General features: G+C 44.7%; 1 protein-coding gene across 3 annotated transcripts in view; it reads right to left on the bottom strand.

Annotated features, from left to right (window-relative positions):
* Positions 1–4390: 4390 nt before the first annotated feature.
* Positions 4391–12829, bottom strand: part of LOC119442932 (RNA-binding protein 33) — an 89059-nt gene continuing 80620 nt past the window's right edge. For 2 of the 3 annotated variants that reach the window (XM_037708005.2, XM_037708008.2), the window contains 2 exons: positions 12428–12516; positions 4392–6873 (listed from right to left, as the gene is read on the bottom strand). In XM_037708005.2, coding sequence (XP_037563933.1) covers positions 6825–6873; positions 12428–12516 — 138 coding nt within the window. In that variant the 3' untranslated portion in view covers positions 4392–6824. Of the gene's footprint in view, positions 6874–12427; positions 12517–12829 lie in introns of all 3 variants that reach the window. The other variant, XM_037708009.2, reaches the window with a different exon arrangement.

The following is a 12829-nucleotide window of genomic DNA, read 5'->3' as shown; positions in this document are numbered from 1 at the left end:
GTTATTATTATTTGTTTTGAAAACATATATACACTTGACGTGTGTCTGTTAATGGCCATCTGTTCCGACTATAGGAAAAGGAAGCCAGTATAGTGAAATTCATTCTTGCAGCCTTCTCCATGTGTTACCATACCTTTCTAAAATATGCAACTCAAAACAAATGGGTATATGGACGTTACATTGGTCATAGGAAAACTACTATCAATACCACGGTTAAATCCATATCACAGTTCAGCAATCCTGTAAGGCCCTCAAGTAAGGCAGTCTCATTTCAGCGTGCTTTCATACTGCTGTGCTTGCTGGAGGGCAATCAGTGGTTTGTCCTGTTAAAACAGGTGATTGGCATGCAAGGCTGAGGCCTTTGTGCAAAATAAGGCAGGCACAGAGAAGTATGAGAAAGGCTGCAAATTCATTAAAAGTTACTGTAGCTAATGACTGTTTTGACATCTATGTCTCTGTAATGAAAAAAGTCCCAATGTTGTTTAGAAAGCCAAAGCGAGAAAAATTGATTTGTGTGCCATTCCAGGATAATTAGCTTAAGAAATGGTCATAGCGTTGATAAAATTAGGGAACAACCTGTCCTCATTGAGCTACAGTCCTACCAAACTTGCCAGCCAGTGCCGTTTCATAAGCCATAATATAATAAAGGCTGCGAACGACTCATGGAAAATAGGCGTGAGGTGACTTACCACATGGAAGGAGAAGGAAAAGAGAGAAAGGCCACCACAATTGGAACAAACCTGGCATATTCGAAAAGGTTCCATGCATATTGAAATATAGTTATGACAAGAAGCCATGCCTCCATTCACCTATGAGTACTAACAGGGCAAGAAGCCAAATGCATGAAAGATAATTAGTTCAACCACATTTCTGCAAATAAAACTGTGGACATTTCCTTTCGAGAGTAGAAGGTCAGAAAAACATCGTTGCAACAGGAAACAGCTAACGATGTTAAGTGCCAATCCAATCCGATATTTAAAGGTACGTGTAAGCATGAAATGCTTCTTTACTTGACAACCTGTAAACGATATCACTTCATGTTTCCTGCTTAATGGCATCTTTACCTTGCACTGCAAAATGTTGGTGCAGAATTGAGTCAGGTGGAGATCAGGTGATGCAGTGGCTGTAAATGACCTGGAATGCAGGCAAAAATGTTGTGTAATGTGCTGTGGGAGTAGGTGTGTGTCACCTTTGTGAGTATTTGCCTATTTCATTCCAACAGTTAGGCTGTCACTTGCCTGCCGCTCTGCCCTAGATGGTCCAATAGGCAGTTTCCGCTGACCCTTACAGGGCAGCCAAACCGGAATTTTCCTCTGATTACCCTATCTTTCCTTTGGTTCAATATCTGTCTCTCTCCACTGACCCACTCGTCAAAAACTCTTGCTCTTCCAGCTGTGCACGACAATGCCGGCATGACGAGAGGAAGCACAGAGAAGGCCTCTCAGAGACACCACAAGGTGTGTACATGCTTTATTCTCTTATCCGCCAGCTCTTTTGAGTATTGCTCACAGAGCATATCTATGATGTAGCTCCTTTCAGAACGATAAGACAAATAGTGATGCCTAGTGTGCATGTGTGGTCGTACTACAATGGGCCAAACTCATCAGAGGCTAACGCTGACAGAGACTGCCCTATGCTCTCATGACCAGGCTCTTTTGTTACCGTGAGAGTATGCAGCATAGTCACGGAGAGCCTTCCACAGTCTCGCAGCGATATGCTAGCTTTGTCCATTCTTTGTTTCAACCCTTGATGGCGGAGCCCTTGCTTCCTGTGCTGCCTGAGACTACAGTAAAATTCCGAGATAGTGCGGTGTGTGCTGAGGTGTTTGCTTGGAAGGATGCGGCTCATGCACGGATAATTTTGGAAATAATAATCATCATCATCAGCCTATATTTTATGTCCACTGCCGAACGAAGGCCTCTCCCTGCGATCTCCAATTACCCCTGTCTTGCGCTAGCATATTCCAACTTGCGCCTGTAAATTTCCAAACTTCATCGCCCCATCTGGTTTTCTGCCGACCTCGACTGCGCTTCCCTTCTCTTGGTATCCATTCTGTAACCCTAATGGTCCACCGGTTATCCAACCTACGCATTACATGGCCTGCCCAGCTCCATTTCTTCCGCTTAATGTCAACTAGAAGATCGGCTATCCCCGTTTGTTCTCTGATCCACACCGCTCTCTTCCTGTCTCTTAAGTTAGTCTATAAATTTTTCGTTCCATCGCTCGTTGTGCGGTCCTTAAGTTGTTCTAGAGCTTCTTTGTTAACCTCCAAGTTTCCGCCCTATATGTTAGCACCGGTAGAATGCAATGATTGTACGCTTTTCTTTTCAACGACAGTGGTAAGCTCCCAGTTAGGATTTGGCAATGCCTACCGTATGCACTCCAACCCAATTTTATTCTTCTGTAAATTTCTTCATGATCTTTCTCATACTTTGTTCCAAATTATCATATTTGAACGTATATAACGTGAGGGTGGATTTGTGGCCTCAGAAAAAATAAAGAAATCAATAAAAACGTTTGCGTAGCTTGCACTGGAGGCGTAATGCTAAAGACACAGCGGAGCTGATGGGCACCTAGCTAGTCCTGGCTTTTGGGCTAGGCTAAGCACTACCAAGTCATCCGCAGCATTTCCAGGCATTTAATGATTACTGATTGATTATCTATTGATTGGCTATCACAAGGTATTGGCCATGCATCTGGGCTAGGCTAAGCACTACCAAGTCATCCCCAGCATGTTCCGGAATTTATTGATTATTGATCGATTACCAATTATTGATTGGCTATCGAAAGGTATTGGCCACATATTTGGGCTAGGCTAAGCACTACAAAGTCATCCCCAGAATTTTCCGTAATTTATTGATTATTGATCGATTAGCTATTCATTGGCTATCACAAGGTATTGGCCACATATTCGGGCTAGGCTAAGCACTACCAAGTCCATCCTCAGCATTTTCCGCAATTATTTGTGTTGAATTTCCATTTATACCTGATTAGTGCACAGCAATTATTTTGAAAAACTGAGTTCACAGCTATGAAAAATCATGCAGTTCTCATTTTTTGCTGTCAACTATGTCTAGTGTTAAAGAAGGCACTTTTACAGACTACTTCTGAATTTACAAGAGAATTGCTTCTTCACAAAATGCATGTGCAGGATTCATGACAGTTTAGCACAAGGTTGAGTGTTTTGATTTTAAATAGAAATTGTCGTGAAGTAAAGAAGTATTTCATGCTTAAAAACTAAATATGTTTGCAATGCTAACAGCCCAAAGTATCAAAACGGCTCCAATTTGCATTCAAAATTGAGGTCGACATAAGCCTGGACATACATGTGCAATGACATCGACTAAAACCGCGCTTCATGATCTAAAATACTACGATAAGGCTGAGGAGCTATGTACAACCTGAACAATCAAACGAAGTCACCCACACCAGTCAATAAACCTAGAACTACATAAACAATGTACACTTAGCACCAATAACAGTGATATGCACAACACAGGTGTAAAGAGCCTGCGAGATAACAATGCTGATGCTTAAATGCCAGTACATGTGAAGTGACATCATACCATGCTCCTATGAAGTCTGTAGCTCCAACCCACGTTGTGAAGTCGTAACATTGAGCATTATGAGTGCAATGAGTCTTAACGAACAGTACATAACTACCAAAATGGCAGTGTTATAGTCAAAATGAGAAACAGTACAGCGGAACCTTGTTAAGCCATACATAGATGAACACAGGAAAATTATGAGTAAAGCATAACTGTTTTAACACTAAACTGTGGCTATGCAGCCAATGACACGCAAAGAGCAAAACCAAGTGCATTCTACAAGAAAGCAAAAAAGCCACACCTTACTTTGAGCTGTTATTGGAAGTGTGCTTGGGTTTTCATTTGTACCCCGACCATACCCAGGCAAGTAGTACGTCCACATTCGCTTTTAATTTATATTGTGCGGATATGTGCAAAGGATGATTTTATCAATTTACACGGTACACATTTGAGGTACAGCCAACACAAAAGTTACTTTAAAAAGTTACACGAGTGACCCACATGTGTGTCTAACATGAGGTCTTTGTTTATTGTGCCCCAAAAAACTTGCCAAAACTGCGACTACTGAGACTCAGGGTGCCCTAGAGCACTTTTTTAAAATACAACTGCAGCCCACTGGCTTTATGCAGCAAGCAAGCCACAATCAACATCTGTATGCAATCACAATGCTATGTTTGAAAAAAGGTAATAAAGTATAATGAAGTAATACTTTTTTTTTCTTGTTCTGGTCTCCTTATAATAAATGTGGCAGCCCCCCCCCCCCCCCCCCCCCCCAGCGCTAAAAAGAAAAGGCTTACACTAAACAGCAACAAAACTGAGAAAGAGAAAAGAAAAACGAATGAAGAATGAAATGAGTATGTAATTCACCGCCATGTTTGTGATATGCCGCGATTATATGAGCGAGAATTAAATGCACGAGGTTTAACCCTTTGCAGTCATGACCTACATGCTGCCGTTCCACTTGGGAACTATTCTGCGCATTGTGGACTCCATTGAAAAAGAGCATTTATGTATACAAACATACGCAGTGCTCTCATCTTAGGACGTTTGCCTGTTGTCTGAAAGTGAAATATGTTCCTCCTCGGCCCTAAATTCACCTTAAGATTGACTAAAGCAATGCGGAGAAAACGTGGTCTACATCTCAGTGTTTCACACCACAAAAAGTGTGCACACATTCCTTCAAGACAGAGGCTAGAAAAGTGCCAGCCTAGTATCCAGAGACTATGAAGTGCAATCATGAATAGTTTAAAGAGTTCCTGAAAGGTGATGCAACAAATACAAAGAAATCAGCACAGGCAAAGCGCGCGCTCATATCACGTGCTTCCCGATATCTAACCGGAACAGCTGTTGTTGCATGTCAGGTGCAGTATAACACACCTATGGCTGCAAAAGGTATCTAAATAGGATTTCGTAGCGAGTGGCCAAATCAGATTTCGAACATGTAATATGAAACTATGGCTCAAGCGCACTTTAACAAGGTTCCACTGTAGTTGTGCATTTTCCCATGCTAGGCAAGTCTTAATGCAATTAATTACTTCTAAAGCTTCACAGATACTTATCCTGCTTGCGAAATCTTACAGGCAACACATATCATGGTGAGAACCATCAGGCAGTAGGTGCAGGAATTTGCAACTGTCCCCCTTCTGTCTGAAATTCCTGGTTTTAGGACTTTCCACCCACACATGCACACTTGTACAAGGAAGAAATACGAAATGACTAACGCCCAACAAGCATGCTTTCAATTATATTTTGGTTTCTCAGGTAGCAAGATAAGAAAGCCACTCAACAGAAGCTAATAACTGCAGCAAAAAATGCATGCAGAATGCTCCAATAGAGTTACCATCCAAGAACACATACAATTCTTTCTAAATTGCTGGAAATGGACCAAGAAGAACCTTCAAACAAAAGGCCAGAGGTGTGTGCAGGCGAGAGATACCTGTCCTTTGACACCCAAGAAAAGTATCACTGAAAGACAACCTGCACGGAATGCTGTGTAAGCGATACAATAGCGGTTGCTCGCAAACTACCATTTATTCCCACAAGCACCGAAAGAGAGATAACTGAAGTCCAGCAGTGTTATACAACTATGACTTTGGAACCTAGTGGCTGGCAGCAGTGCAGATAAGGTTTTTGAAAACGACATATTTCCAAGGTCCTACCTTACGTTAAACATTTACCAGCATTGGTGGGTCATAAAAGTGTATTACTAACATAGCAGCAGCTTAAGAAACATACCATCTCAGAGCTTAAGAAAGGACAGATGTGCACATATCCTTCAAGAAATCAGTTTCCAATAGCTAGCCCAATTCTGAGAAGAAAAACTTCCCCTAAGCGCCATCCTCTAATGCAGAAAAACCTCAGCCTACAGCTCATAAAAAAAATATTCCTTTGTTGGAGCTTTTGCTTTTTTTATTCTCACGTCTTGGTGAACTAGATGCATACTGAAGTAAGCCGAGCTTTAAAAGACCAAAGGGCAATGTTTCCCGAAAGTCGCCAAAAGAAAAAGCCTCAAGAAGTCTTCAATGGATGCTTCTTCGAAGTTCTAAAGTCTCCACAAAATCCTCGGCACTGAATGAATCCTGTACAGCGCAAAAATGACCAAGTTTCTTGGAAACTTGAAGCCTTCCTGCAAAACCTTCAACCAACGGGACATTCACCTACGTGTGATCACCCTTCCGCATCTAACTGTCTGGTGCCTCACGTAAGCAGCACACTTGAAGTTCAGTCGCACAAACTTGAATGTCTTTGGATAACGCCTGTCCATATTAAAAGTGATGGTCCACAGGCAAATCCCGCATAAAAAAAGATGGGACGGGCAGTTCACACACGCACGCGCACACACATTTTCTGTTCCAGTGCCGAACTGTTCCTGACAACTCGTTCATCTTCAACACAGTTGTGCAAGTCCAGGAAGAAAGGTACAAACTGTGTCAAGTAGCTCCACCTCCCAGAAAGACTCTTAACATTAGCAATGCACCTTTGGTAGCTAAGTGAAGCATTACAGTGAGAGCATAACACAATTGGCAAGTGCATTGCAGAGTCTAGAGAAGGTGCAGAGGCCCTGCTAGCCTGCAGCTTGCAAGCAGCAAACAACAGCCTGTGGCGGGTAGTGAGGACTTTCCTGGGGGAGTCGTGACCATTGAAGAGGTGCCAACGACTGATCCTGGTGGTGGCAGGCTGTAGTGGTGGCATCCTCAGGACGTGGCCTGGGGCTTTGGATCCCAGCTCCTTCCTTGCTGTGGCTCTGCCTCAAGTGCAGAAGTGCTGTTCCCACCCTCACGGTGGAAGCAGGCTGACTTGAATCATAGACAGGTCTAGCATGTGCCTGCATGTATGGGAGGCACATTAGGCAACAGGACGAGGTTCACTCTACTCCACACACATGATAATGCAAACTTGCACACAAGGAAGACGGCTACAAAAACAGTGAAATCACTTTGTGCTGCAAAAATTTGGCAGAACTGATCTCACGATGACTATTAACGATAATGCGTTTAAATGTGAATCAATATAGCAACACAATGTATTGCCACCGTCGAAACGAGCTATGTACGAGGACTGTACTGCAGCAAGACTCCTCTTTCATGCTTCACTAAGAACACTTGGCGCCATCTAGCGCCATCACCCTGAAGCCTGTGCATGGACTGTGAAATGCATGGTGCGCTGGTGCGTGCGAATGCTGAGAAATGCGCCATGTAGCAGCCAGGCTCCTCTCTCATGCGTCTTTCCAAATATGCTGCACCATCTAGTGGCACTGCGGAGATGTCTGCGCGTGGCCTCACACAAACATGCTCAGAGACGAAAAGAAAAGCATGACATGCCGGTGCGTGTGAGCGCTGAGAATTGTTCCCTCCCTAGCCACACATGCGCAGCTCGCTAAAATGTTTGTGTGGAAGATGTTCATTGAAGAACGGCACAAACCCAGTGCATTTGTGGCGCAACCTGGTAAAGCATCAGGTTGCTGCCCTTGAGGAACCCTTGTGACGGGGGTTCGATTCTGCTCAGCATTGGAGAAATTTAAGGGATCTTTTTTGTCATTGGGCTTCTTCGATTTTCGGAGTTTTGGCAGCCCGCTGGCAGCCAGATGGCAGCCAGCTAGTTCCGGTTCTGATAGGAAGTCCGTGGGCTGGGATCCCATGACAACCCGGAGCTGCCCAAAGTTTGCAAAATCAAACGTCGGGACAGCACTGGCCGCGGGAGAAATGTAAACATGCTACCAGCATGGCAGCGACCGGCTTGGGCTGCACGCACGCGGCGTAGTTCGCCCATTTCTGCGTTGCCACCTTGGAAATATATAGTTGCATTCAGGAATATGAGCACTTTTGCAAGATTTCGCGCGACTTGGCACAGGACGCGCACTGTGCAGCTCACTTAGTACAGCGCAACAAACGGCGTGTGATGCGTCCGATCCCAAGACGCGAAATTGCACCTAAGTGATCGCTAAAGTGATCGTTCGAAGATGCCTGCTTGTATAGCGATCACGTCGGCTACCGGCGACATTTGACATTATGTGACAAGACACGAAAAAGCAGAATATCGGGTACGTCTTATATGCATAAAATTTCGTAGATGCTTGAATTCGATTTCAGAAAGTTTGTTTTGCCTGATGGTGCTCCTCTTAATTCTGTTCCTGTGCTGAAGGAGCTGGGGCTGCGACTGGCGCGTGAAAATGCACGCCGCCTGTAATCTGCGAAAAGCTTCACACGAAAAGTAGTATTGGTCGATCATGAGAGCAATAATAAAACTAATGTACGTGTGGTCATTACTCATCTCAACCAGTGCAATTCTTTTAACATCAACGGCCTATATATATAGTTAGAACGCATCGGTTTCGAGCTGCCACCCAAGATATGACGGAGAGACTGGTTAGCTGCGATGCCTACGCTAACTGCAGAAAAGAAGACATATCGCCGCATATATGCGAGCAATGTGAAAAGGGATACTACCAGAAGATAACATGAACCGAAAAGGGACCGCAATGTGCGAAAATGAGCGTCTACAACTTCGACAACTTGAACAGAACCGGGACACGGTGAGGATACGATGCAAGCAAGATCGAGTACAGCGGGCTGTTCATGTCCGAAAAGCATTCATGGGACACAAACAAAAGAAAGCTTCAAAATGGTTCACCGCCGCTCGTACGGCACCAACTCGCAAGGTGGAACGGTGCGTTAGAATACTTGTAATATAACGCTAGAAGTAATGCAATCAGCAATCCTCGCACAGCGCTGACATCGGGAATCGCTTCAACAAGTACGCGATTTCAAAAGCACACCAGCCGGGTGCTGCACACGCCAGCGTTCGACGGAAGCTGAGCAAGGTAAAAGTCCTCAAGCGCCCGCTTTGCAATCCGCCAAGTCCCCACAAAGATGGCGGCGAGCACTCATCGCCTCTTTTTGTCGTCTGCTAGCCAGAGAACTTCCAGAGAGCTACCAGACCAAAATCGTCCTGGCTGGTTCTGGCAGCTTGCGAGTAGCCAGAAGCTTCCAGCCCGAGTAAAACGAACGCGCGGTGAAAGTGCGTCACGTGGTGGACGGAGCAACCCGAGAAAAACGAAGGCGCTCTGGTTGGCTCTGGCAGCCAGCGGGTAGCCAGAAGTGGAAAATCGAAGAAGCCCATTGTAGAATGGCACACACCTACTGGCACATAACCAGTGACCCAAGTTGGCATCAAAGAGGTTTAATTTCATCAAAGAGGTTGGCATTTCATTTCAGAGTTTCATTGAAGAGCGGTGCATACCCAGTTTCGCATCTACAGTGACTCAAGCTTGCGGGAAAGAGGTTCGTTGAAGAGCGGCACTTTGTAGGTAGGTCTAGGTAGCAACCATCTGACCAACTCAGTAGGTCAAGTTGGTCAGATGGTTGCTTTCGAACCCTGTTCCCTCAGCACAGCAGCCCGATACGCTAACCATTCGACCATGGACTACACAGTGACCCAGGTTGGCAGGAAAACGGTTAGATACAAACATACATAGACAGCTAGCCCCCGGAAAGTCCAAGAAGTAAAACCTAAGAATGCTAATGCATTAAAAAAGTATATGAAGCATAAATGCACATGCTCAAAATTAGTGAGTTGTAGAAAAGTTTTGTTCTTGTACCATCCACATGCGCGTGGCACAAGCATGCAAGGTGAGCAACTATTTGGTGGATTTCTATGGTGCAGCAGGAGTGTGGAAGCAGAGAAATAACAAATTTCTATTGATTCAATTTAATTAGTTCAATCAAATGCATGAATTAACAAAAGTTCCACACTAGCATGAAACAGATGAAGGCATGCAGACAGCAATGCCTCTAGTGAAATGGGTAGTAAAGCACAGTTTCTTCACTATTTCAAGAAGAGTTAGTGAATCAAATGAACCTGCAGGTTTAACTATTCTTTGAACAGAAAGCAATGGTAGGGTGTGTTCCTAGCACAACATATGTCTGCCTGGTGCCAAGCATACTAAGATACGGTTGCTGGCTTTTTTTTACCTTCTCGAACACTCGGACTTCACCTTGGCACTGCCTCCTCCTCCACAAAACCAACGTAAAAACAGCAACTGAAATTTTTGATACCACATGCATCTGCACATGCATTGTTGAAAAACATGACGGCAATGAACAAAGGTGCTGCCATTCAATGTGTTGCTCATGCCCTAACTATCATTCTCAATTATTCCCTGGCATTTCGAGAGGCTGCTACATTTCTTGTGGTTTGCACCAAATTGCAACTTTGGACTCAGACAACAGATGAAGCTGGTTAGACCTGCCCGCAGGTTAGGCCTAGCAGGCGGGTCTGGCAGGAGGTAATACGCCACAGGAAGCTTGCTCTTGGTATGTTCGTACCCGCAGACTGCTTTGGAGATCAGCCATGAGATCACGCACACGGACTAGACTGGCAGCCACATGTGTGAAGCAGAGATCGGGTCCGCGGGAAGTCAGGTGGCACCAATCACGAACGACTACCAAGTATTATGTACACTTATTAAAACTGTGTAAGCTTGCACATGAGCCTAAAGCTCCAAAGTGAATTTGAGAAACAGAGGCTACACTGACAGTGTCAAGGGATCATAACATAATCTGCACTTCACAACAACGCTAGACTACATTGACAGCGCCAAGGAATCATAACACAATCTGCACTTCACAACAACGCTAGACGGGCAATTGCGAAACGTACCTCGATTATCACACAATTTTAAGTAGTGGGTTTTTCAATTGGGGAGGGTCGATGTTGGCAAACTGTGGCGGCCATGTTGTTTTGGTGGCGTCTGTCTAATCTGTTGTTTATTAGTCAGTCACTGATGCCAAATCACCATGGCAAGTTACACAATTGAGCAGCACGTCCAAATGATAAAACCTAATTATCAAAATGACTGTTCGTTAGTGCAAATGTTGCGCACGTTGCGTCCATTTTATGGCACACGTGGTGGCCTTTCAAAGTAGACTCTCCAACGTTTGGTGGCCGAATTCAAGACAACCGGTTCGCTAAACAATCAGCCAACACCCGTACGTCAAAGGAACGCCAGATCGGCCGAGAACATCGCCGCGGTCCATGAAAGTGTGCAGGAGAACCCAAGGCAGTCAATTCCTTGCCGTGCACAAGAACTCGGCCTTTCGGAGACTTCAACTTGGCGAATTTTGCGTCGGGACTTGGGCCTACACCCGTACAAGATCCAAATGACCCAGGAGCTCAAAGTTAATGACCATAGACAACGGCGTTTGTTCGATGACTGGGCTTCGGAGCATTTGGAAGAGGACCCCAATTTGGGCCGAAAAATCATCTTTAGCGACGAGGCGCATTTCTGGATGAATGGCTATGTTAACAAGCCCAATTGCCGTATATGGGGACGACGCCAACCCACACGAGGTTCAGAAGGTGGCAATGCACCCACAAAACGTTACTGTTTGGTGCGGATTTTGGGCCGGCGGCATCAATGGTCCGCACTTTTTTGAAAACGACATTGGTGAGGCCATCACCGTCAACAGCAAGCGCTACAGAACAATGATAACCGATTTCTTTTGGCCCAAATTGAACGACATGTGGTTCCAGCAGCACAGCACTACGTGCCACACAGCAGATGCCACGATGGACATTCTGCATGAACGAGTTGAGGGCATGGTTATCTCTCGTAGAGGTGACGTGAATTCGCCACCAACATCATGAGATTTGACCCCACTAGACTTTTTTTTATGGGGTTTGCTGAAGTCGCGGCTCTATGCCAATAAGTTGCAATCGACCAATGCCCTTAAAGTCAACATAATCCTAGCCATCGCTCAAATTCAGTCGGATCTATGTGGCAGAGTCACTGAAAATTGGACCACTCGGATCCGTGCCACCATAAGAAGCCGTGGCAGACATTTGACCAGTGTTTTATTCCATACATAAAGGCATACATGGGCCTTTCAAATTAAAAAAAAAGAATTTCGTTAATACCTCATACACAGCTTGTTTTATTCCATTTCAACATCGACCACTTTAGTACAGCTTGGTTAGAACATTGGCCTTGGGTATATTAGTGATTTCTTTATGTGCGCAAGAATGTGTTTATTTGGGCTACAATTGTAAATTTGTCGCTACATTTTTTCACGATGTCGCATTCATGTGGTTTCTACCCACTGCGACGCGACAGGGTCTGCCCATTGCGTCGTTTGAATACCGTATGCAGGTAGTTGCCGCCTGAAGATCACTGACATTCAGTATTTCCCTTATTTTGCTTTCCAGTGCGTTCAAACACTGCTCGATACTTGCTGATTTTATGCAAACAATACAAAAGAAAACCTAATAAGAACATCATCCTGGCACTAACAATCATTTTGCCAGCTTATAGGGTTAAAAGCTATGTCCTAGCTAGGCATAACAGTGGTACGTAATGTGGCACTTGACTAAAGCTGTCTCACCTTTGATATTTCTTCTGAAATTGCACGGCTTGTTGATGTTCTCTAAACTTGACAACTGCCTGACGCTGGTTCTTGTCAAGAATAATCTCCTGCAAAAAGAGGTATTGAGTCACTTGACACTTGGCAATAAAAAGTCCCTTAATATGAACTTTAACTGGGATGTTTACATGGAGGGGAAGGAGGGCTAGGGTATTCCGATTGAAGGCAAGTGAAAATAAGTAGAACCCGCTGCTACGTTCCCGGGTGCTGTGTTTTCCCGGCTGTTACATCGTTTTCGGCTGGTCCCGGTATAGCTCCTGTGATGATGTGGATAGTGGCGTGTGGCCGTGACAAGACCAAGAAACACCAGCTTGGAATGATGATTGTGTTGCGGCAACAAGAGGATGATGATAATGGAAGAAG

The sequence above is a fragment of the Dermacentor silvarum genome, chromosome 2 (assembly GCF_013339745.2).
Source record: "Dermacentor silvarum isolate Dsil-2018 chromosome 2, BIME_Dsil_1.4, whole genome shotgun sequence".
NCBI classification, from domain to species: domain Eukaryota; kingdom Metazoa; phylum Arthropoda; class Arachnida; order Ixodida; family Ixodidae; genus Dermacentor; species Dermacentor silvarum.
The sequence above is the reverse complement of the archived record's forward strand: the minus strand, read 5'-3'. Positions and strand labels throughout refer to the sequence as shown.